Source organism: Bidens hawaiensis, unplaced genomic scaffold (assembly GCF_021521415.1).
Source record: "Bidens hawaiensis isolate Kalapana, Puna unplaced genomic scaffold, B.hawaiensis_p1.1 tig00036838_1, whole genome shotgun sequence".
Lineage (NCBI taxonomy): Eukaryota > Viridiplantae > Streptophyta > Magnoliopsida > Asterales > Asteraceae > Bidens > Bidens hawaiensis.
In genome coordinates this window covers 38,276-65,776 of record NW_027505447.1, presented here as the reverse complement: position 1 = coordinate 65,776, position 27,501 = coordinate 38,276, and the positions used below count along the sequence as shown (strand labels likewise).

At 35.4% G+C, this 27,501-nt stretch overlaps 2 protein-coding genes across 2 annotated transcripts; both read right to left on the bottom strand.

The window, feature by feature from the left end:
- Positions 1-4,020: 4,020 nt before the first annotated feature.
- Positions 4,021-4,828, bottom strand: LOC143613236 (tyrosine--tRNA ligase 1, cytoplasmic-like). The gene is made up of 5 exons (XM_077087000.1): positions 4,754-4,828; positions 4,532-4,677; positions 4,351-4,456; positions 4,197-4,256; positions 4,021-4,100 (listed from the first exon to the last, which is right to left on the bottom strand). The coding sequence occupies exons 1-5, from the start codon at positions 4,799-4,801 to the stop codon at positions 4,053-4,055; spliced, it is 408 nt and encodes a 135-aa protein (XP_076943115.1). The 5' UTR covers positions 4,802-4,828; the 3' UTR covers positions 4,021-4,052.
- An 18,267-nt stretch (positions 4,829-23,095) lies between these two features.
- LOC143613235 (tyrosine--tRNA ligase 1, cytoplasmic-like) lies at positions 23,096-24,111 on the bottom strand. Its single transcript, XM_077086999.1, has 5 exons — positions 23,982-24,111; positions 23,764-23,911; positions 23,403-23,691; positions 23,221-23,317; positions 23,096-23,137 (listed from the first exon to the last, which is right to left on the bottom strand). The coding sequence occupies exons 1-3, from the start codon at positions 24,065-24,067 to the stop codon at positions 23,443-23,445; spliced, it is 483 nt and encodes a 160-aa protein (XP_076943114.1). The 5' UTR covers positions 24,068-24,111; the 3' UTR covers positions 23,096-23,137; positions 23,221-23,317; positions 23,403-23,442.
- Positions 24,112-27,501: the final 3,390 nt, after the last annotated feature.

The window sequence follows — 27,501 nt, the reverse complement described above, 5'->3', positions numbered from 1 at the left end:
GTAGCATAGGGGAGGACTGAGAACCTCGTAAGTGCTATGAATTAGGTTGCAACATAGGGAAGGACTGCGAACCTTGTACGTGTTGTGGATGTATTTCAGCATAGGAAAGGACTGTGAACCTTATACGTGCTGATTTTGTAGCATAGGGGAGGACTGCGAACCTCGTACGTGCTATGAATTAGGTTGCAACATAGGGAAGGACTGCGAACCTTGTACGTGTTGTGGATGTACTATGGTATAGGGAAGGACCGCGATCCTTGTACGTACCATAAATGGTGAACATAGGTAAGGACTGCGAACCTTGTACGTGTTCACGACCTTGAGTACAGGTATAGACGGTGAACTATGAACGTACTCTCGGTAGACTGAGGTTAGTGATTGTAGATATGTATGTATATATGGTAGCAAGTATGTAGGTAGAACAGAAGGGTAACTAGTGAAGTATGGATATGTATCTACAGATATGTATGTATGTGTATGTATTGTATGGCGTTCGATTAACTAGAACTCACTCAGCGTAGCTGACTTTTAGTATGCACGCAGGTGAGTAGGATGAGGCAGCTCGCTTGAGGAGACACGTGGCATTGAACAAGAGCCTGGCATCTGAAGACTTATGATGTTTTAATTTTAATGCTTTAATGTTGAAAGACAAAGGATGTTTTGAGACAAATTGTGAATTATGTAATGTTTTATGAAAGTTTTATATTCCGCGTAAATGTTTTAATTAACTCTGATATTTAGAACTGCGTTTATGAGTAAATCCAACGCTAAAGTAGGGCCACCGGTGACGGGGCCTTACAGTTGGGGTTGTAATTGTTGTTGGGATTGAAGTTGTTAAAGTTGTTCATTTGACTGTTTTTGTTGTTGAATCTTGGCTGATTTTGTTGGTAATTCTGCTGACCTCTTGGTTGTTGATATTGATGCTGACCTCCTGGTTGTTGATTCTGGAATTGATTCATTTGAAAGTTTTTGGTTGATTGCATTCTCTTGCAAAATGATCAGGTTGTTGACAATTGTAGCATATTACTTTTGACTTGTCAAAACCAATCCTGTCATTAGGACCAGAAACCAGAGACCTACCAGTTCTGTTATACAGCCTTCTACTTCTCAAACCCAACATGGCAGCTTGTCATTTCAAATCCATGTCTTCCAAATCATCTGCATCAATTTGTTCCAAATCATCTTGTACCACACTTGTGTGAATTAGGTTCTTTGCAAAAAATGAATTATATGACTCAGTAAACATAGACAACAAGGCTTGTGTTTCATTGCTTTGACAATGTCATGTTTCAGTGTTAGGAACATTTCCACTTGACATAGAGGTAGAATTAGAATCATCAATCAGTTGCACATTGAACCTCTGCTGATTTCCTTGATTACTTGTGCTACCCCCAATGAAAGATTTTGGAGTGACAGCATTATGTTCAGCTAGTTCTTCAATAATGGGAATTTGCTGTTGGTTCTTGGTGGAAAAATTTCCCATTGGTGCAATCAATGCATTTGAAACATTGAAACATGGTCTATCTTCCTTGATCATCTCATTCTCAATCATTTCAAGTTCAGCAGCCTGAAGAAAGCATACTACATCATCCAATTTCAATTCATTGAAGTTTTGCTTCTTAAGGATGAATTTGCAAGCAGTATACCATTCTTTTGGCATTGAGTTGAGTAACTTTGTATTCAAATCAAAGTCAGTCATTACATAATCAGTTGTTCTCAACTCATTCACAATACTTAGAAATCGTTCTAGTATTGATTTCAACCTTTCTCCATCTCTATACTTGAACCTTTCCAACTGTTGCTTCAATCTTTGCTTCTTTATGTTCTTTAGTGCAGTATTCCCTTCATACATTTCAAGAATGGCATCATACATTTGCTTGGCTGTTGTGTGATGAGCCACCTTGGTCAGAATCTCCCAAGACAAACCTAGCTTAATCATAGCTAAGGCTTTGTCATCCACCTTTCTCATTTTTCCCTTACAGCAGCAGTTGCAGTAGCATTTGCACCTTCTTCAACAGCAGTTTGTGGACCATCCTTAATGGAGCTCCACATGCCAATATCATTGTAGCATACGGGTGCTTCAAAAAGTACCTTCCATTTGATAAAGTTTTCCTGTCCATACAACCTAGGTATCTTGTTAGTAGACACCTCTTGTTCCTCATATCCAGACATTTTGAGAAATCAAAAATCAGTTTCTTTAAAAAGAGTTTCAAAATAATCAAATCTGAAAACAGAATGCTTAGATCTGATGTGTCTGATGTGATTAGAACAAGATTTAGATATAAAGATTAGAACTTTAATTGAAATAAGGAAGAGAAAACACCGGTAGATTGTAGATCTGGAAGAAAAAATGAAAAACAGAGTTGCTGACGTCACAAATCAATCGAACAGTGGTCTGCTTACGCCATTCTTCTTCAAATCTTCAATCAGCAACAATCTTTCTAAAATAGCAGTAAACAAGCTTTGATACCACTTGTCGGTCCCTTGGATTTCAGCTGGATCTTAATCAATCAAGTCATAACTCACACAGATTAATCGTGTTGACAAGAGAGTTAATGACGGGTTGCTATATTTAGAAAGATATCCGTTTGTTAAAGGCGGAATCAATAACAAACATACGGTTGCAATAAATAATCACAGGTAGAAGGCACACTCAAGATTCACTCAAAAGATTTCCATTTATATAATGTTAATCATACAAAAGGATAATCGATTTAGGGTTTTCTAGGAATCCAAAGACAGCCGTCACACAATATTCTCTAAATAAATGAGTCAGTCTTATCCGTATTGTGTGTTCTGCCTCTCTCTCCTCTGGCGGCGTGCCCTAATAAAATGTGTAAATCGATTAGCACAATGTACGTCTCTATGTATGGTTTTAATTTCTTGTTTCAATTATCAGTTTGTAATTTTTAAATTTGGCAAACCTGCCAATTTATAAAATCCTTATAAAAGGGCTCCTCTTGTAATGGTTATGACATATTGACATTTTAGAAATAGAAATTTAGTTACTTTTCGTGAGAATTATTCTTTGTGTGTTTTATTTGTTTCCGCACTGCATCAACAGTTGCATGGATGCACTTGGCATATGTTTATAGTTGGCACAACATAAGTTTACTGTTTTCTGGAGGTGGATTGGGTAACAGATGAAAATGGGCAACCTTTTAGCATCAGTCAAAATCGCTTTTCTTAAACATTTTGTGTCAAATCTGATAAAAAAAGTTAATTATTTAAAAAATAACCGAACTTCTTTGAATCTGTGCTAATCAGTTTGAGGTTTGGTGAATTTTGACTGATTTCTTGTTAGCTAGTTTCTTTCAGTTTTACCCGCTTCACATAAGACACAACCTGGATTGGCCGGTCCATTAGATGGATCAAATTGCCACATCTACTGTATCTTTCGGGAACAAGTTAATGCTCATTCGTGTTTCTCTGATCTTGCACAGCTCAATTCGCATATTTAATGTCACCTTTATGCATTCGGTTTCAGGCTAAACAAATAGTTTGGAATTATGTATTTACGTAAGTTTTTCAGTATTGTTTATGATCATAGAAAGTTCAAACGATGGAGTCAAATCAAGTTAGCCTTCAGTTAGACAGTTAGTGTATTATCTAGTTGGTTATCATGGTAACTACACATAGTAGACAATGAACGCATTCGTTTACTTCTCCATTTAGTGTAATAGAGAGTGCTCAATAAATTTTCAAGCTATCTTATGCACTTATCAATTTTGTCTACTACCAGGACTCGGTTATGACTTATGTGTCATGTCTTGATTACCAGAAGAACTTCTATGTTTGTTACAAACATGATTGGAAGCTTGCACCCTTAGTTTGCACTCAAGGATTTGGTCACACCATCTTACTTCCTCTGGTGATGCTTTTGGTACATCTGAAGAAACACTTCGGTGTTTTGAAGGAACCATTTGTAAGACAATTTTGTTTGGAATTTTTAATAAATCAAGTCTAATGTCAAATTATCTAAGTACTTTCTGTTACAAGCATTGTACCAAGACATGTCATAAAAAATAAGTTTCCTTGCATAAGTTCCTGTATCAGTCGGTCAGATTACACTCCGCTGAAGGTGGGGTACGAGTAAAACTCTGCAACAAGAAAAAGTAAAGTATAAAGGGAAGACATGAGTTTAACATCACACTAGATTTTTGAAATTATAATATAAGAATGCTGAATGCACAAACCTGCACCATCTCGAATAAAGCCTTTGCATTCTCATCATTCTTGAAGTGATCCCGAACAGGCTGCATTTTATATAAAATATGAATATTTTTAAAGTTGTGTAAAATTAAATAATAACATTAACTTGCAAAAAAATATAAATAAGAACTAGCAAACCTGCAAAATCTTGTTTAAGGCCTTTGATAGAGCGAGTTTTAGGTCAACAGGTTGTAGATCCCCTTTCAAATAATCAGAAGCTAGCTCTTCAAAACTTGTGAAGGTCCTGATCGATCGTAAAAGTAAATAAGTATGAAAAAATTCGTAATTAAAAACGACGATAATAATAAAGCAAACTCACTTTTCTCCTTTGTTTCCTGCTGTTCTTTCAACCTTGAACTCATTGAACCACAGGAGTACAATGTATTTTATGTACACGAGGCATGGGTTACCATCAACCAAGTTCAGCGGACAGTATGTGCTTTGTATCTTTGAATTAACCACATCCTATGGCATACATCATGCACATGAAAATAATATCACACAACCAAAATGCAACATGAAGACTAAATTAATATCACACCTCCTTATCTTCCATAAATATGGCAGAAGCAGGATTAGACTTTGCCATTTTTTCCTGTCCTTCCAACAACTCTGGAAGTATATCTGTGAATACCAAGCAACAAATAACGATGACAAATATATATATATACTTGATGTGATTCGTTAATACATTTACCTTAAGTGGTAAGTGTATGATATGTTATTGCCTTATGTATGATGTATGAATGCTATAGAAAATATTGAGATTATGTATGAAAGTTTATGCAGATGAAACTAAAGAAATGTATGGTATGGTTGCACAGAATAAAGGGACCATAGCCTAATAATATCTGTGAGGATAGGGACCAGACCCTAATAATATCTATGAGGATAGGGACCAGACCCTAATAGTATCTGTGATGTTCGGGACCAGAACCTTATAATATTTGTGATTTTAGGGACCAGACTCTTACAATATCTGTGAGGTTATAAGGTAGAAGGCTCTTTAAAATGTAATAATAGTTATGTATGTATAATGAAGGTAAAGAAAGTATGAAAGAATGAACGTATGAATGTATGTGTGAAAGTAAGGTGAACAGGTATAGTATGTAAGATGTACCTACCTTCGGGTATGTATATAAGTATGTGAACGTATTGTATGTTGCTTTATTAACTAGAACTCACTCAGCGTAGCTGACTTTTAGTATGCACGCAAGTGAGTAGGATGAGACAGCTGGCTTGAAGAGGGACACATAGCAGAAGAATAAAGAAGCTGACATCTGTAGTGACAGTTAGATTGATACGTGTAATTATTATACAGTCAGCCGTGCACAGCTCAAGAAAGGAATAACCATTAACGGTGAACGCAACAGGATCCAGGTGAGTTTCAAGCCTCACTTCTGTGTTATGTTTTCGGGGCTGTGTGCATACTCGATGTGATTGTTAATACATTTATCCTAAGTGATAAGTGTATGCCTTATGTGATATATGTGAAAGATAAGAATGTTTGCTTGTCAGTACGTGAACGATCTTCGGATATTGCACGTACTGTCAAGTTATAATGCTATGTATGAGATATAAATGATATGTATGTAAGTTATGAATGTAAGAGATAGAAAGGTAGAAAAGGGACTGGACCCTAATAATATCCAAGTCAGAAAAGGGACCGAGCCCTTTAATAATCTCGAGGTAGAAAAGAGACTGGACCCTAATAATATCCAAGGCAGAAAAAGGACCGAGCCCTTTAATAATATCGAGGCAGAAATGGGACCGGACCCTAATAATATCTGAGGCAGAAAAAGGGACCGGACCCTAATAATATCCGAGGCAGAATAGAATAAAGTAAAGTAGAATTTAAAGTAAAGTATGAATGAGAATATGCACGTTATGAGTAAAGTATGAGAATATGGATTATATACAAAAGAATGTAAGTATGTATGGAATGTACATTATGTGATTAACTAGAACTCAATCAGCGTAGCTGACTTTTAGTATGCATGCAGGCAAGTAGAATGAGGCAGCTAGCTTGAGGGGTACACGTGGCAAACGAATAAGAGACTGGCATCAAAAGAATAATGACGTTTATGTTAAATTTTATAACATTTTGAAAGACAAGCATGTTTATTTTTAGACAAGTTATGGATTAATGTAATGTTTTATGAAAGTTTTAATATTCCGCGAATGTTTTCATTAACTCTGATGATTAGAACTATGTTGATGAGTAAATCCAACGGCCAAATGTGGGGCATCGGTAACGGGGCCTTAAAATTAGACACTGATTCGATTCGATAGCTTTGGAAATTCGATTGCTTTTGATTTGATTCGAACGGAGTCTATTCGATTCGATTAGACTGTACTTTCTGTCACCTTTTACAAGATTTCCTTTTTAAGAATGTCACCTCAATCAACTTTAACACTTTATGGATCTAACAAACATCCATATTTTAACACTCTTGAACACCAAATATTGAATTTTTAAGCACTTAATCTTTGAATCTTCACAAAATTAACACACAAACTTAACCCGAATCTTGAACACATGTATTTTTGAACTTATGAACACTTTATCTTCACTTTTAGGCCCCCATAACCCACAACAACACTTGAAAACCTATCTTAAACCCAAAAAAGACCAAAATCCAAGGTTGTGACCCAAGATCTATAACTAGTAGAGCCCGAAAACTCTGGGACCACTTGTAGGTACCTTGTTCGGATCTAACAATACAACAACTAGTCTACTTGGATCAACCTCTACACTAGCTAGCGGAAATCACTAGTGAGAACCGAGATCTTAGATCTTGTTTGGTTATGTTTATTTCTGTGAGGGAAGAGAGAAGAGAGATTAGAGAGAGTTTGTAAATAAGATAAGGATAAGGCAAAATGGCAAAAGGTCAGTTTGCATCAGATGCACTACTATTTATAGTATGTGTACTCATGCATATTCTATTCATTATTCACGACCCATTGGACTCCAAAATACATAGTCTTGGGTCTAAACATACAAATAAACATAGTCCAACTAGCTAACGTACATAGATGATACATTACAATCAAATACTTAATATAAAATGGGCCTAACATACACATCTATTATTACTATGCACATGTAATTATTTACTTATTTATTTGTATTTGTATTTGTCAGTTTATCAATTTTTCACAAGTTATTCATTATTATTATTATTATTATTATTATTATTATTATTATTACATTTTAATCTCATTATTTTTTGTTATCACAACGACTTTGATCGATAAACACCAAAAGCGTAACCACTATGTCACCAATTCATCCTGATTGATAAACAAACAAAAACTAAACTACTAACTCTCATTTATATCAATCAAAAAATATAGCTCAAAAATTTAATTACAATCTCTCAAACCTTAACTCGGTTTGAAACTTGATGAACCCTAACTCGATTGCATTTAGATGAACCCTGGCTCTGTTACATCTCGTGTGTGTTTCCATATGAATCCTAACTCTGCTGCATCTCACACTTTCTATAATGCCTAACCGTAACTTGATTTATATAAACCAATCTAACTTGCTAGCCAACACATTGCCAATTATAATTACAACGTAATCAGGAAACATAACCAACTATGACTCACATGTCGGCTCCTCAAGTTTACCGACTTGTGACTTGGAGTCTGAAATTACGTCCAACACTTTCAACCTTTGTGCAGCCAAATGCGGTTTTATGAATTCATCTTAAGCGGAAATTAGTGTCTCATGTTGGTTTTCTTTTGTATCATATTTTGAATTAGTTTTTTCATAAGAACCGATGATTTTGAATCAACTTCTTTATCCCTCGTTTAAAAGGTTATTTCGATTGGCTTAAGAGATGTGAAGATGATTGATGCGAAGAGTCGTATCTTGGCCGGGCATAATCGGAGGACAAGCTCTTTTGTAGCCATGTGTTTTAATGAACCCAGTGTTTTCACGACCAGATCGGATCGGCCGGTCGGACCAGTTGGACCGAGATTCGGTGGCGTCAACGGTCCGGTTAAGCATATGTAGCTCGCTTTTGAAAAACCCGGCCGATCGAGAACGATTGAACCGAAAACCGGTTTAGCGATCGAACCGGATATAGAGAGGAATCACCGGTGAAAAGACTTTCTGTGTCGGATCTTCAAGTGGAATAGGGGAGAGAAGTGTTGGATCTGAACATAGAACTACGCAGGGCCGGCCCATAGGGGTGGCGGAGTGGTCAACAGCCACAGGCCCGACACCTCGTTAGGCCCAAAATTTTATTTTAAAAAAATTTATACTTACTTTTATTAAAAACAATATGTATATTTAATGTTTAAACTCATTTACATGACCACTAGCTTGGTTTAGTTGCAAATGGGTATTACTCTCAATCAAAAAGTTATGGTATTTAGTCTCTTTTGAGACATGTTTAATCATATTTTTATACAAAACTTTTTTACACAGCTAAATTATAACTAAATAAACCCATTTGAAAATTTAATTGTTAAAACCGACAAAATACTCCTTTTTAATTAAAGCCAAACAAAATTCGCATTCGACTCAAAAAATTTTTTGCTTTCTCGGAGTCGGGCCTAGAACTACAGGGCCAGGTTGGAAAGCGATGCAACAATGAATTGCAGAGATTAGGGGATGAAAATGGTTGATTCACATGTTTGCTGCTGCAGATGGAAGAAGATGATCAAACAAATGAAAGATGTTAAGGGTTTTTTATTAACTTTTAAATGGGCTTGTGTATTGGACTGATATTTATTGAAAATGAATTATGGGCTCACATATATTATACTAATGTCATATTGTCATGGCTAGCAAACACAGATTCATATACATACAAAATCAGGTTCGACCGGTCCGACCAGTAAACCGGTAAGATGTTTGGTTCGACATTCGATTTGGTTATGAAAACATTGTCTTTTGCCTAAGTCCGCCGACATTGGTTAAGAGAGAGAGTTTATTGATTTTTGTTACGTGATATGTAGACGGAAAAATCATATATACCTATTTGGTATTCTTTTGATTGAGGCTATTGGTTTTCTTTTAATTAAAGTTTTATGAATATGTTAAAGGTTGTGATAATTTGATTAATAGCATGTTTAGGATTGAGTTTAAAAATAATTTACGTATTTTTATAAAAAACAATAAGTTAAAAAATGTATGACAATTACTAAAATCTTTTTTATCTTAGCATTTTGAAATGGTTAAAAGTTGTTTTAAAAACACAAATCTTAGTTTTTCAAAATGATTTTTTAAAAAACTAATGAGTCAATATGCTGTTTTGAAACTCAATCTCAAACATGCTCTAAGCTTTTGGTTTTGTTTTGCTAGAGGCTATTACACAAATAACATTTTTTGATATTTTTTTTTTTGAATATCTAAATTGATGTAATGATGTTTTTCGTTTGCTTGAAGTTGTTACATGAACAACATGCAAATACATGATGATTCAAAGACGGTCAACGTGATGCTCTTAATGTTTATGAGTTTTCTTTTGATTACGTGTATATTTTAAAGGCTGTGGTGATTTGAACCTTTTGTTACTTTCGTTAATCCAAAGACCGTCATTGACGTCTCAATGTGATGCTCTTAATGTTTTTGAGCTGGAAGTTTTTCACGGGTTCATGGAGCTTTGCTGCAACGCACATGCAAAAACTCGTTATTATTGATAATAACATGAATGATATTATTTTTATTAATTCAAAACAACAAACGAATGACGAGTTAATTCAAATCACCGAATAAATAAATGTATATTTGAATTTGATGCTAGGCCAAACAAGCCCTATGCAAAACCAAGTGAATTACTTAGGAAAATGAAGATATACAAACGGGAGGTCACATTAATTGTATGTCAAATGATAAAGAAAGTCAAAGATCAATCGGTGCTAATCTATATACATATTAAAAGACAACTATCTTAACATTTTTGGTGCTTTAGGAGTTGTATTTTGGGCTTCTTTTGTTGTTTTAATTGCTTTAAAATATATACCTTATGCTTTCAAAAGGGTACCCTTTGCCACGTACTGTTTTCTTTACACGGTTGATTTCCTGGTCTTCCACACGTGTAATATGAAGTTACAGCTTACTTTACACTTTGATATATTTTTCTATCTCCATCTCCCGTCAGTCGCTCTTAATTCCACTTTTTCTTTCTGTCTTCATGTTTCTATCTCTGTTTATACCATCGCTACGATTTGTTCCTCTAATTCACTGGTTGGTTTCTCTATGTTTTGTGTGAGAGATAACCGGTCGTTTACAGAGGCGATGTGTCGTGGTGGTGGGGCTATTCCTAGGCGACGGCAATGGTGGAGATTGGTGGGTTTCGACCACCGGCCGTTTCTATTTCGGCGGTGGCTTGAAGCAAAACTTCAGTGGATCGCGGATTCTTTCATTACACACGAACCGTGAGATGATTTTTACACTTTTTTTTTCTTAAATCGTTTATAGAAATCCATAGAGCATGCATCTAATTTGGAGGTTTTTTCTATGTGGTTGTAATTGTACTTAAACATCATCAATGTAAGTGTTCAGAACCGTGCTTTGTAAATTTGTGAACTACTTGCCAAAATTGATTTGATTGGGCTTCTTTGGGCTGTAGTTATCATCACTGTTTTGGTATTATGAATATAAGTCTTTGACATGAGGTGCTTGGAGCCTGTGATGGTCTCTTGAGGCTCCACTGTTAACAGCTTTGTTACTTGAATGTGCGAGGCAATGATGTGTATCTGAGCCTGGGAGTAATGTTTACATCAATAAAACTGAGGTTTGGCAATGATAATGACCATCTTAGATTGGCAACTGAGATGGCTTCACACAAGCAACCTAATATATTGCCTCCTTGATTTTGAGCCTGAACTTACTATTAATGTTGGCTAACGATTATTTAGGACATTCATGATAATCGTTGAATGGCTACAAAGTTTTAAACTATTTATTGGATCTTATAAAATCCACTGTTGGTGGTGTTTTAATTGCTCCTCTATGTAGCTGTTATGTTCACTTTATATATGGGCAGTGATAAATGAGTTTTGGCATTGCAGCCATAACTTTTGAGCTCATCTGTTATGGTTCAATGTTTTATTGTCAGTTGTTTTGGTCATGGGTGCCTTTGCTTGCCGGTCACTTGAATCGTATTTCTGGGCTATGATGATGATTTGTTATTTGGAATGGTAACGTTTGCTGCAACTTTGACCGTTATCTGAGCCTCAAATGTTTACAGGCCTTTCGTTGGCCCCAAGTGTCGAAGAAGTCAACCACTGATGTTTGGAGAAAAATGAAGAAGATTGTGTTTTGTTTCTTTAATATTATGTGTAGATGAATAAATCTTGATGGCCCGAATAAAGTTTGAAACTTGAAACCATGATTTCATATCAAGAAATCACGAGTTTTGACAACTATGATTTTTCTCTCTTTTGGAGTAAATTTAATGTGTGGTTTTGACTATTGTGTACACTTTTGCATTTGATGATGGTTGTAATTAAACTTTTAAAATTTTTATGCTAGATTTTAGTTGTTTCGTTACTGTAATGTATCAACATTTGAGAATCATTCTCAAATGAAGACTCTTGAATGAAATGATAAATGGTATGAACTTTTTACTCAACATTTGAGAATCATTCTCAAATGAAGACTCTTGAATGAAATGATAAATGGTATGAACTTTTTACTGTTTTTATTATATTGAGAATCTCTTACTTGATGTTAGTAATCAGCGGATGTTAAATCTGGCAACACCTTCACACCAACCCAGCGCAACGCGCGGGTACTTAACACTAGTTGTATGTTAAATGACAAAAGAAAGTAAAGGTCAACCGATGATAATAGTATGTCAAATGATGAAGTGAAAAATCAACCGGTGCTAATTGTAAAATGTTAGAAGTTTGTTTACATGTTTATTATATCTCACTATAAATCTTTTTCTCTTAAAAATTTACAACATATTACATGTTTGTTTAAAATCTATTAATTTGTTTACAAAATATATTATTTACAACATTTAAACTTGTTTCTTATTTTCATTTTTAGAATGAAAAGAAATAAATAATGCTCAACATTTAAACTTGTTTCTTATTTTCATTTTTAGAATGAAAAGAAATAAATAATGCTCGATATCCCTTGACGTTCGATTGAAAAATGCTCGATTTGATTTTGACGTGTTTCGATTATTGCTCGGTTCGAATTTCAGCCATTCGGTTCGGTGTGTTTGTAAACAAACCAAGCAACGAGAAAGTTCATCCATAAATGAGTTTTATTTGTTACGTGTTTCGCTTAACTTTGTTGACATAAGACGGCTAACTATTTTAATTTATATCTAACTGGATATTACCAACTCAGTTCATCCATAAATGAGTTTTATTTGTGAATTTGTTAGATAAATGGGTTTACTTGTATCACCCAAATTATGCAATACAAGAGGTCACTCATGTGAAACTAGACTAGCTAGTTTCCAAGAACCAAATGTTGGGCTTCGTAGGCCGTGTTTGGTCGGTTTATTATTTGAAGTCAAAAGAGGAGACGGGTACGAGTGGCCGGGCCTAAGCCAGTTCAGTTGAGATTTCTTATTCAATAATTTACAAACCTTAGTTTAATCTGTATTTAAATAACGCTATATACTTGTAATTTTTAATTGAAAGGAATTGTTCGTGCATCACCACCGTGCCTGCCACTTAGCCGATAGGATAGAACAGTAGTGGAAGGCCGCGAGTTAGATTTATTTTGGGTCGTCGGTGTTGTTTACGAATTGGTAAACAGAGAGAAGAAATTAAATTATTGTCTTTCTTCTTGGAACCGTGACATAAGAAATGGTGAATGAAATTATTTTTCTTTTTGTTGCCATATGTGGTTGTTGACACCGAAGAGAAAGAAAACCAGAGTTGTTTTTTGTTTTATAAATATTTGACCAACAGATTCATTTAAGCGAAGGTCGAGTCAAAAACGAGTTAATCAGTCCTATTTGTTGAAGAACAGTTGTCGAATTGGAATAAATGTTAAAGAAACCAAAACCAGCGTTGACTTGCGTTTGTCAGGTTTTATTGTTTCAGTTTTTGATTTTCAATTCATTATTCCGTTGCGTATAAATAGGTTGATTGTTTAACTTAGTTCAGTAAAGCAACAGTTAAGTTCAGGCATGTGCCATTGTTGTGTTTGTCTATGTTATTTTATCCATGTTTTCATTTTAATCATTGTCATGGCAGAAGACGGAAAGGGTTTGATACAGAAGTTTGACGGACAAATGTTTTGTTTGTGGAAGATGCAGATTGAAACGTTACTTTGTCAGAAAGACTTAGATGTAGCGTTTAAGAATGAAAAACCAAAAAAGTTGTTAGATGAAGATTGGAAGAAGTTAGACAAGAAGCCTACGACTTGTATTATTTTGTCGTTGTCGAAATATTTGGTGTTAAACATCATGAAAGAAACCACAACGCGCGGTACGATGGAGGCACTATCCAACATGTATGAGAAGCCTTTAGCAACAAATAAGTTCTATCTGATCCTAGAGCTAGTGACAACAAGAATGAAAAAGGGATGGTCAGTTACAACGCATATCAATGATCTTAATTCAATTATGTCCCACTTAGTGTCAGTCGCCAATAAGTTTGATGATGAAGTTCAAGACCTATTGTTATTATCCTCTTTGCCCGACAATTGGTTGCAAACTGTGGCTGCGGTTTTTAGTTCATCTACAAAAATTACTTTTGATGGGATTCAGAACCTGATTCTGGGAGAAGATTCAAGACGCATAAGTTCAGGTGAATCATCAGGCAATATGTTAGTCACAGAAGGCATAGGTAGGGGAAAACGAGGCAATGGGAGCAAGAAGATGAGTCAATCTAAGATTTGTAAAGATATTGAATGTTGGCGTTGTATGGAGAAGAGACATTTCAGGATTCAGTGTCCGAATGGTAAGAAAGAGGTGAATGTTACAGAAGACGACACAGATGACGGGGTTAGTAATGATGAGGCTTTGGTTTGCAATGTTGAGAGTAGCGTTGATGCTTGGGGTGATGGATTCTGGTGCATCGTTTCATGCCACTCACTGTAGTGAAACGATGAAGAATCTAAAGTTTGAGGATTTTGGAAATGTTCGACTATCAAACAATGATATTCTAGGGGTTACGGGATGGGAAATATTGATTTGATAACTTCAGTCAGTACTTCTTGGACTTTGAAAGACGTGAGGGTTATCCCAAGTTCGAAGAAACGTTTTATTTAAGTTGGGCAGTTGGATGACCAGGGTTACAATGTTAATTTCGGGAATGGGCAGTGGAAAGTAGTCAAAGGGAATCTCGTGGTTGCTCGTGGAAAGAAATTAGGTTCGTTGTATATGGTCGATATGTCACCGAATGAAGTGGATCCAGTTTTGGTGAAAGACAAAATCCGGTTCACAGAATCTTGTGGGTAGAAGAAGGTTTGTTTTGCAAGTAACAAACCTAAAGCCAAAGTGAAGATTCCGGATGAACATGCTAGGAAGGTTAAATTAGTTGGCGGACATCATGACAGTGGCAGCAAAGGTATTGTTTCAATTATAGTTCCAGGTCGACAATGGATTAAGAAAACCAGTATTCTAGCTATAAAAGTCTCTCTAGTGGATTACTTGCTGAATATGAAGAGCGTTTGTTCTCGGGATATCTCAGGATCCGGTAGTTCGTTTCAGCGGGAGCCGGTAGGGACAGAGAACGGGTCAGGGGAAGTTTTAGCCGTGATTGATGTGTTGGAGCTACGGGGAGCTTGGTTTTGCTAGAATAGGTAATAATGAAATCACTGTTTTAGTAAATGATGCAGAGAAAAGTAGTGACATCGATCCACAAGAAGCTCAGCAAACTCTTGAAATAGCGGAAGATGCTTTGAGAAAAGCTGAAGGAAAGAGACAAACAATTGAGGCAAATCTAGCTCTACGACGGGCTAGGACACGAGTAGAGGCTATCAACGCCATTTCATAACCAGTCGGTGTTTTTCACTTCTTATTACTCTTTTCGTTCACTTTTTCTAACATTTCTAGGACCAACTAATTCATTCGGGCGAGACATCTTACGATGTCATGATGCGCCCATTCCTATGGCCATTCCTTTAATACTTCTGGCTCTCGGGAGTCTCTTGTAGGATACTTGGCCAAAGTGTGACCTGTTAGCCCATAAGTAAGTACTGCGACGAAGCGGCTGTTGCTCACCCGACACGATTGTACGAGGTCACAATTCACCCAACACGATCATCCGGGGTGAACAAGAATTGGGGATCGGATGCGGGCGAAATTCCCGCCAATGGCTAAGATGTTCAGTCGACTCCCTTTAACGGGCCATCAGGTTAATTGATGAGAAGGTGGTGGCAACTAGAAGAAGTTTAATGTTCAAATTACAAACATACGATCAGGGGTGTGTACAAGAGTGCTCAAGGCCCCCGAGTGGAAGATTGTAGGGTTTCGCAGGCCTTGTTTGGTCAATGTATTATTTGAAGTCAAAAGAGGAGACGGGTGCGGGTGGTCGGGCCCAAACCCAACCTAGTTGAGATTTATTGTTCAGTAATTTACAACCCCTAATTCAATCTCTATTTAAACAACACTATGTACTTGTAATTTTTGTCACTCAATAAACAATACCTAGTTGCCACACGTGGACGTAAGTCAAACTGACTGAACCACGTTAAATCCTCGTGTTAGTTTATTGCTTCCGTGTTTGTTTTTGGTTCGTGTGTTAGTTTAATCCTAACACCAAAACCGAACACAATGATACACGAACTATTTCCCACATCGATAAGTGGATTTCTAAAACCAAAATTTAGTTTTCTTCAATGTTTTGCAACACTAAAAGCAACATAAATATATCATAGAAGAAAAGTACACATTAAATCAACTAGATGGATTGAAATAGAAGCAATATGGTTGGTTGTCACATATAGAAAGAAATTATGTTCCCAGTAAATACAAATATGCAGTATGTTACTGGTTCTAACGAGTTTACTAGAAACAATGAAGAAATTGATACATCTTAACAACTTTACGATGATTGAACAGAAAGTGCAGCATGCATTTTGTTACTAAAATGAACATGTTTTTATACACACGTGATTCATCATTCATTTGTATATGTTTATATATCTTTCAAGTCTATGGCGGTACGCCCTTTGTTGAACACATTGTGCCCAAAATCTAAAATCGCTTTCCATGGAATCTTTGTGTTATTACCACTTCAATATCTCTCAACACCTTCCTGAAAACAATAAACTTCAAGTACTCCATCACCATTTAAATAAATATATGATAACAAAATCATTATTTTTATCACAAAACGTATATACAAACTTACCTTCAGAGTTTCTACTTTTGATTTAGTCCATGGAAGTTTTCTTCGCCTTAAAAAATGGAATCGTTGGTGGATGGGCGCTACAAGTTAAAATTAAAAGGCGATTCTCTATTTTAATAAACAATGTAACATATTGTTGTCTATTCCAAAGTGAAAAGCTTACTGTTTTGCTTTTCTCTTGCGGAGTCTAATGGTCAAACTAGACTCGTTTGACCTTAGACTTTCTTTTTGCTTGCAGTTCTGTTTTGGAGTAGTTGGTTGTGGTATTGGATTCTGAGGCGACTCGGTAGTTTCCTCATCATCATTAATACCGGTTGATTATTGACATTCTTTGTCATTTGACACAAAATTAGCATTTGTTGACCTTTGACTTTCTTTGTCATTTGGCATACAGTTAGCATCATATGACATTTGACTTTTTTGTCATTTGATATACAATTAGCACCGGCTGAACTTTGACTTTCTTTGTCATTTGACATACATTTAGTATCGGCTGACCTTTGACATTCTTTTATCATTCGACATACAATTAGCATCTGCTGACCTTTGACTTTCTTCATCATTTGACATACAATTAGCACCGGTTGACCTTTGACTTTCTTTTTCATTTGACATACAATTAATGTTATCTCCCATTTGTATATCTTCATTTTCCTCTATTTCACTTGGTTTTGTAGAGGGCTCGTTTGGCCTAGGTTTTACTTTGAAGTTAGAAAAAACTTATATTTTTTTTCTAGCGAGTGAAGCGTTTCTCTTAGCTTATTTATTTGGATATCACACGCGAATATGCACAAAACGGGCAAAAAAATTCCCCATTTTCTTCAACTATGACAGTAGAGCCTAAACGGATTTCATGAAACCGCAGGAATCAAAACTATAAAGTAGCAACTCACCACTTTTGTTACACTTCATACAAAGATCTATCTCTGACCATTCGGTCAAATCCAACGAATCCTAACCGGTTGTGCATTGAGACTTCAAAAAAGCTTATTTTTTGGTAGCAATGTCAGTTCTCTCATCACCATTGTATTTTTCATTATTTGGTTGTAAAATGTTAGAATCTTTAGTTTTAACAAATGTCCCCAAATTTCCCATGCTATCAACCGATATTGTTCTGTTATGTCCCTTTGTATATGTTTCTTGGGGCAGAATGTCTTCTTGCAACATGTTTTCTTGAAACTTATTTTTATCTTTGGTTTTAACTACAAATTCCAAAGTTTCCATGCTATCAACCGATACCCTTTTGTTACGTCCCTTTGTAAATGTTTCTTAGGTCACATTGTCATCTCGCAACACGTTTTCTTAAATAATATTTTTTTCTTTGCTAGGGTTTAAAAGCAATTCATCATCATTAACCGGACTTGTATCCTCATATGCATTTGAAATCACTGAATTACTCTTCGCTTTTAATGATGCAAAAAGCGGATTATCATCAAGTATCACTTCCTTCAATTGTTATCAAAAAACAAAACACAACCCGATTAGCACTATTTGAATCAAACTGCAAATCTTATTTGCTCAAATTAAGTTCGATTTTCGTCCTTGTCGGTTGGCCATTTTAACTAGTTTAGTCCAAAAGTGAAACCTTCAACCCTTCGAGTCACTATGGTATGGTTTTTAACCAGTTTTTTCACTGGCAAAAAAAAATAATAATAAAAGTATACACACCTCAATATAAATAAAACTCACAAAATAAAAAAAAGGCAATCGTAACGCCGGTGGTGGGGATGGTGGTCAGGTGGTGGGGGTGACGGTGACAATGGTGGAGATGACTATGGTAGCGACGGTTAGGGTGTGGCGATAGCAGTCAAATGGTGGTGGTTGTGATGACGGGTGGTCAGGTAGTGGTGGTGGCGCGACGGTGGTCACAATGAAGTAATGGTGGTCATGGTGGTGGCGATGGTGGTGGTCAGGCAGTGGCGACGAAGGGGGTGGCAGTGATTGTCAGGTTATCATGGTGGTAATTGTCAAGAGAGTAGGGTGAAGGGAGAACAAAAGGAGCGTGGAAATGAATGGTTTTGGAGGAATGAGATTTTTTGTGTAATGGTTGATTCAATTCCTTTAAGTAACCAAACGCCCATTTTTTCATTCTATGACATTGATTCATTTCATTTCCCCTCTCATTTATGCATACCAAATGTTACCTGACTTTTAGAAGTGTTAAAACCATGTCTCATGTCAACAATTATAATACTATCTTAGAAAGAACACATCAAACAATCTCAGTTTATTTTGGGGAAAACTTGACAAACCTCTTGTGGCGGGTGACATAGTTGGGTCGTGGTGCTATCAATAGGGGAGTGTGAAGGATGCAAATGTGGGCCGGGGGTAGTAATGGGATGAGGTTCTTTTAACTACTGGGTTGCATCGGCTGAGCGTGAGTGGGACACATCTTTAGAGGCTATCGTAGTATGAACAGATGCAGTCGATGGAGTCATTTTTGATGACCAGTTCAGATGCTAGCCGGGGGTATTGATAGGCTGAGATTCCAAAATCAACCGCTCTGGGTGTGGGTGTGAGACGGGCTTAGGAGAGTTACGAGCAGACTCAGGTTGGACATGAGTAAAAGTGAGCCATACCCCTGATTTTCATGGCCATTGATGTAGGCATTTACAATAGAAGAAGATATTGTATGTAAAACCAATATCTGTATACTCGCAGTCATAGCGATAGAGACAGTAAATTACTAGTAGTTTTGTTGCTTGCCTTGGGTTTGGCATCATGTGTAGATATATTAATTATACACAGGACAACAGCCATAGCAGACCCTATATATCTAAACACAGGGACAATGAAATTTATCGCTTGGTGGATCCTGTCATACCCGTGGGAAGCCACACCCCGATTGCTTCAGCTGAAACGAATATTACCACCAACACTAGGGATACAGACACATAAACTCTTCTACTTGCAGAGTATAAAAAGTCCACAGCCAACAACCCTAAGTACATCATCAAGCTGATTCCTAATGCCCTGTTAAGAAATAGATTAGCCAGATCTAAAAATAAATCATAATAGAATGTCAATAAACTATTATCAATCATCATAATATTCAAATCCAGATCTAATTAATGATTCCGGCAACAGCCTACGACGAAAAAGCGACAAACTAATCATATCCTAACCGTTATCGATAACTATTATCAATCATCATAATATTTAAATCCAGATCTAGAATCTAATCAACAATTCCGACAACCGTCAGCGACAAACAACTGATAAACTAATCATATCCTAACAGTTATCGATAAACTATTATCAATCATCATAATATTCAAATCCAAATCTGAGATTTAATCTAAAGCTAAGAGCATCCACAATGGTGGATGAGTAAACGGAACACGCCACATCAGCTGCCACATCAGATTTTTACTCATTCACTTTTAAACCCCAAAAACTCTTATTTTTCCTCCAACACTACATCCACTTTTAAACACCTCAATGTTCCACATAATCACCTATTTCTATAGTTTCTTTCTATAACTAAAATACTTTTATAAACTAAAATACTTTTATTTAAGTATCTCATTTTATATATCATATTATTTAAAAATAAAATAAGTTCTAATAAATAAGTTTACATAAATAATAGAATACAGATAAATAAAGATTTAAAGTTACATAAACAGCAAATAAAACAACCGCACACAAACATAAACTACAAGAGTTACATAAACTAATGTTAAAAAACTCTACCTCACTCAAACCGACTATTGTTTAATAGACTATATATGCTCCACTAAATCATTTCGAAGCGCATCATCATCATCATCATCGCACTCAGTATATTCCACCAGTAGCAAAGCTATGGTAGGGTCAGAGGAGGGTAAGATGTAGACAGCCTTACCTCTACCCCATAAGGATAGAGAGACTGCCTCTGGTGAGACCCCCGACTCGGTAGTAGTTTTGCGTCAAGCATTGGACATAAGACACATAAAATCAACCATCGGGACACCGACCGATTAGTGCATGTACCCTTATCTTTCGGCTATCAACGCCACCACATGATGCTTAATTAACGTTATTTTCACAAGATTAGTAAAATAACGTCAAAATTAGTGCATCTTCACTTTTACCCACCCGATGGTTTACACATATATACATTATATACGCGCACCGCAAGCAGGACGGAAAGAAAAATAATTAAAGTGGTGGTTGAATTGGTTTTAAAATTTAATGAAAATTACTTACACTGAGTCCACTTATCATATTTAGTTCCATCAAGTTTTGTGAATATGGTCTAAACTGAACACCACCTCCTGTTCAGTTATCACCTCCAATATTCAGTTATCAAGTTCAGAATTCTAAACAATGTCACGTCAGAACTGAACACGCCACTGGAGCTGCTCTAAGCGAATTAAAATAGATGAACCTAGCCTGCTTAGCGACACAAAGCTGGCCGTGTTCCATGTCAGACGTAGTTGAGAAGAGAAATTTTGTTAGGGCGGTGTTTTAGTTTTGGTTTTGAAAATGTGGGCGGAATTTTATAGGGCAGGGGTCGAAGAAATAGGAACCCTTGAAGATGATTGGGCCTTGGACAATTTATTTAAATTAGATGAGCTAAGAGTATTGGTTTTTAAACCAACTCCAACTCAAAAAGAGATACTTCAGTATGTTTGTCTTCTCTTTCATTCTTTCAATGTAATAAGTATAATATGATGGAGTAACTTTAATGAATTGTAATGGTAGTCATGGCGTGATAGACAAAAATGTAAGCATAGTTTTAAAAAGTTCAACTAGACGTCGATTAATTGCAAATTATTACCCTGTTGACTAGTTGCCAATTAATCGTTTTTTGGTTGAAATCGGTCAAAAGTAAAAAAATTTATACATATGTATTTATGCAAAATTACATATATATTCCAATATGAATAAATAATTGTCAGTCTCTGCCTCACTGCCCAACCAACGCCTAACAAGTGTAAGAAAATTAGAGAAAAGAGACGAATAAAAAACAAAACAAGTGATGACGATAAGAGTGAAAAATCAAATAGATCTCATTAGACATCATCATCATCATCGCAGTTTTCAAAGATTTTATAGAAGGGAGTAAAGATAAAATGAGGGTTTTGGACCTCATCTCCTCAAACGAATACTAAAAAAAGATATATGTAATTAACTTGGGTTTTGTAATTGTTGATGGAGTTCGTAGTCATAATCATGCATATATATACCACCAATAAAATACTAAATATATATAATTAGCAATGATAGACAACTAAAAAAATGGATCGGGGGCTTGTTTGTAAGACCATATGCTATGGGCATGGAAGGGGGTTGTCAAGGGGGCGCCAAAGGCCCTGTACACCGCCGAGGGGCACGGAAAATGGGCTTCACAACAATTGGTGCTTTTGTGGTATATTTGTGGGCCCTTCTTTTTTCACTCAGTAAAGAAACTTTAAACCACAACAGAACGTTATAAAGAATGGCTTCGAACTTCATTTCTTACGTGGCGATGACGACGATGTCCATAGTGAAAAGCCTAATGAGCTTCAAGTTGATTATATTAAAATTAAAAATATATTAATGTGGCGTGTTATAAATATATATTTAATCCAATTCCAGATATTAATTTCATTAATAATAAGTTTGTGGCGTGTCCCTTCAGTTTATTTCTTTCATCAACAAAATCACCCGAAAATGTTGCTGCTATTAATATTAATATTAATATCCAAATCAAAACCATTATAATTATAATTACCTCTTTATTTCTTAAATCTTAGTAATAACCATCCAAACCCTAATTACACCTCATGAAAACCAGCAGCCTCTGCATTGTTGATTTTTGCCAGTGTTGACCGTTCGAAGCAACAAAGCAGTCATTGACCGTCTCACACACTGCTAGTAATTCCTTCCTTAATCAGCTTATTATTCTCGAATTTTGTTAGCAATGGACCCATAGGCAATACGAAACCCGGTTAAATTATTACAACATTGCTTTTATACGTGAATATTTCTGTCATTATTATTATAAGCTTGCTAGGGGTGTTGCCAAAGATCTTTAAGAACTTTAGAAACCGAAACCGTCGAAATATATGTTACTCTATTATGTTTAAGTAATTAGTACTGATATGAGTATAACTTGAACCGTTAGAAGGAAATTTTTTAATAAAAAATTATCATCAATACAATTTTTTGTACATTTAGTTAAACGGGTGGACATAAACGCATGTTGCCTTGTTTGTGTTTGTGTCTAGGTTCGTTTATGTCGGTTATTTTATCTTTGTTCATTTAAATTTTCAGTCAGGTTTTACTTATTACTCATACACAAACGGATACAAACATGTTTATTTTCTTAACGAACAAACATGGACACAAAAGTCTGTTCATTTAAGTTTTCAATTTTTCATTATTGTTTGTTTCGGTAAAGTTAAATGAACGAATACAAAACAGCCTTGGTCGTCTTCATTCGGTTCGTTTACATGCCCAATAATTAGTTTATTGTTTGCTTTTGTTTATCTTAATTGAAGTTATATGGATTGTTAAGTTATTGTAATATTGTTTTTATTTAAACTATCCGATTCATGCCTTGTAAAATATGCTTTTTTTAAGTTATATTATATCGTTTTATGTTATATTATTGACCTATGGTAATATTCACTTTTCTTTGATCCATGCCTAGCTGACATATGTCGGCCTGTTTCAACACAAAAACTAGGATTACTAATTATTTAAAAAAAAATCTAAAACATATTCACACTTGAGGAAAAATAAACAGACTTTAAGAAAAAAAACATCTGCACATTGCATGCAAGGGTAAAAAATCTGGGCAGCTGTTAACTCATCCTGATCATTTTGGCCCATAATCTGACAACACCTACAATAATTAATAATACCAAGATACAAAATCTTTTAGTTAACAATAATAATGAATGAATGTAAATAGAATTGTAACATTTTACCTTGTTATCCTGGGAAGCTTGTTTCTTCTAGCAATGTCCATCATCGGAGGCTAGTATTCATGTGCCCGACTATTAATTCCTCAGAAGACCATATAAACTCCACTTGACCATTATCAAGATTCATTCCGGCAGCTTTCCATATCTCAATAAGGTAATGCCCGACAACTTGAATTTTTTTTAAATCTCCACCCATTTTGTTGTTCAACTGTGCAAACCAATCAACTATCCAAATCTTGACTTTGCAACCAGCGGATGTCAATTTATTGACATTTATAGTTTTCATAACACGCTGCTTGGCATAAAAAAGTAGATTCAATAATATATATAATCATCATTAAACAAAAATTTCATACAAACGTACCTGTGCGATATGCATTCTGGCAGATGGCTCGAATCCGTCATAGCAAACTGGTTGGGCCTTTTTGGTAAGAAGATTCAATAGTTCGTCTTCTTGAATACACTCTTCACCGATACTTCTTATAATCCTAAACCTTTCCTCCACACTCATCCTTAACACACAACACAAACGAATAATAAGGACTAAGTGCTCAGCATGTACTTATGTTAGCAAGAACTTACCATGTAGTGGATGAATTTGATGATGGTGCTTCATCTTCTGATTTCAACGAAAGTGAATCAACTTCTTTTGCTGGAGGATTCTCCATCTACAGATTCTGTTTCTCAATGGTTGCTTGGAGGCTGTAGACAAACGTAAATTATGGTTAGACTAGCTCACTTTATGATGGTATCGTAGGGATGTAAACAAAGCGAATGTTCAATAAATTGTTCCGACAGGAAGTTCGTTTATGTTCGTATGTTTAACAAATGAATGAACAAGAACAGAGGCCATGCTCGCTCAATTGTGTTCGTTAACGTTTGCTTGTTCATTAAAGGTTTTTAATACTTTTTAATGACCTTTCTAACCTTATCATATTGATATACGCAAAATTATTATCTATAAAACAAAAATAAATATAAAGATAATGTGATAAATTATATGTAAAATTAACATATGAATGTAATGTAAAAAACTATCAACACAAACTTGATAGCCGGACTGATACGTGCCACATTGTTGACCCGTACGAGACTAAATCTAGAAATTCATGCACAAGCCCGTGTTCTAATCACGTTATGTTTATTTCAAGTGTTTACTTTTGTTTTGTAATTTTCATTTAAGAGTAGGGTAAGTAGTTATTAAATGGTGGGTCAGTTACTCAGTTGAGACTTTGTCTATTTAAATTATATAGGGTTTGGATTAAATAAAATTAAATTAACGTGCTAAATGTGAGAATCAAATAGTGTAATTATATATACACATAGTGCAATTACGTAATTACTACCCTATAAGTACACTATATGTTGTATATATAATTACATTACTTGATTCTCACAATTAGCACGTTAATTTAATATGTACGTTAACTTTCCAGTATATACATGTAATGCATATTTTCAAAGGAATGAAAAATATGAAGAAAACTTGTTCCAATATCTAGATTCTTTATCTTGTTCATTAGGAATATTTTCCTACCACAAAAGGCTAACTATCACGGACCGAACCGTCAACACTGAGCATACTCGGTTAGCCAAATCCCATAAAACATTGTGTGTGTTTGTTTGTTTGTGTTCGTGAACCGCTCACTAGCAACGAATTCCACTCGGATAGCTGCTTGTAGACCGTATGCGTGTTCAATAAAAACTTAATGGACGGACATAAACAAGGCCTAGTTCGGTACAGTTCTAGCTGGTTATAACAAGCAGCTAGTAAATTTGATTGAATTGTATAAAATTGTTAGCAATATTATATAATAATACTCGTGTTGGAATATATTTCTTGACTTTCCTAAATCAAACTAACAATATTATATGTGTGTGTGAGAGAAATGTGAATTTGATGGAGACTGTTATATTTAGAGGTTAATGATCGTGCTTTTAAAGGTGGCTCACGAAAACGGGCATAACTTGGCCCACGAAGCTCTGTTTCAGGCCCATTAACAGTCAAATCGAAGCTTGAGACGAGGAGCACGCAGTGGCAAATGCCTACGACGGTTTGGCCCTTGTCCCAAGCCCAAAAACGTCTTCTAAATAAAGTTATGGATTTTTTTTATGTTTTTTCAGCACTTTTTATGTTTTTATTTTTGGGTTTGTGTTTGGCCCATGACCCTTTTAGGCTTATTTCATATTAGAAACTCTATCTATATCATGTTCATGTAATGTGGATGGTTAGACTTTAATTTTGATAATAAACATTTTTTTCTTCAATTTCCCTTGACCTTTGGGTGAGATTTGGGAGTTTTGGAAAGTTTTTCACGGGTATTCTTAGAATCAACGTAAATCGATCTTCGTTGTCGTTTCACCGTTGCATCATAACTTTTTAGTCAACAAAGCCTTGAACTGGAAGTGATTGATTTATAACAAAGCTAGTTGTCTTAAAACATGATTATGCATGGAAACAATTTAAGTAAAGATTGGTGAACCGACTCAATCAAGTGTGTATCTATGAGGGCTTAAATGTTAAAAAATGCCCTAAATTAGACTCTAAGGTTATGCAAAAATATTTAGCTAAATAATGTACATAAATCACATACATGGTAACATGGAGAGAACCTTCGATTAGGAAGACTTCAGCAATGAAATATTCGGTGAATTCTTTGAACTGAGAAGTAATAGGTCTTATGTGCTTTATACAAAGCATAAAGAGAGAGAGGGAGAACATAAAAAGTAAAGAAAAAAAACCATAGAAATTTAAATCAAATATACAATGAAATTGTGTACATCCAAAAAAGACAAATACTGTTGTAAAAAGTAAACTACTCCTGTAAAAAGCAAAGCACTCCTCTCTCTCTCTCTCTCTCTCTCTCTCTCTCTCTCTCTCTCTCTCTCTCACACACACACACACACACACAACCACCTCTTCTCTTTTCTTGAAAAACCCTCACAAAATTTGTCACCACCTCCCCATTTCTCTATATTTACTCTAATAACAAGGCCTGTAAACAAACCGAACGTTCGGTAAATTTTCGTGAACCGTTCGGCAGGAAGTTCGTTTATATTCGTTTATTTAATAAACAAATGAACATGAACAAAACAATTGTGTTCGTTTAATTAAACGAACGAACATGAACACATGTTCCGTTCGTTCATTTATGTTCATGAACGCTCGTTTATGTTCGTTTATTTATGTTCATTTATTAGAAAATAATTAAATATTATCTGAATGAGTCATCTACTTAAAAGTTTTATATTTGTTAATTCGTGTTCATTTAAGTGTTTTCATTTATGTTTGTTTGTGTTGTTTACATTTATTCTTATATGTTCGTTTATCTTTGTTCAGTTATGTTCGTTCAGATTTTAAACAAACAAACTTAAACGAACACAAATGTTTATGTTTCAAATACACAAACATGAACATAAATATTTGTTTGATTACGTGTGTTCATTTAAAGTTAAATGAATGAACACAAACATGCCTTTGTTCGTGTTCGTTCGATTCGTTTACATGCTTTCATTATTCACATTGATGAATATATCAGTATCAATCTCTAGGATCTATCGATTTTATTTGTGTTCGTTTGTGTTTGTGAACACATTCATTTCCTTAATGAACGAACATGAACATAAAATCTCGTTTGTTAAGTGTTCGTGAACACATTATTTCCTTAACGAACGAACATGAACAAAGCCTTATTCGTGTTCGTTCGGTTCGTTTACAGCCCTACTAATAACTGTTGGGCTATTGATTTTTAACTTAAGGTGGAAGGGACAACACATAAAGAATGTACCTAAAACATAAACTAATCACACTATGTCATTTCATTTTTCTCCAAAAAATAAAAACAAAAATATATACTTAAATCGCTTGTGATGCTGTCCCCGAATGATAATCCCACCCCATTGTCCATACTTAATCTACCAACGTTCACATGATCGGGTTCACCATTAGGTTCACGAAACCCAAAGTTGAAGTTGAAGTTGAAGTTGAACTTGAATGGGATACGACAGTGTTCCCGATTGAACCTGAATGAGTTTACGAAATGCGTTCCTTACACCCTTATAAGAAGAGAACAATTTAATTGAAAAAATAACTTAACGCATT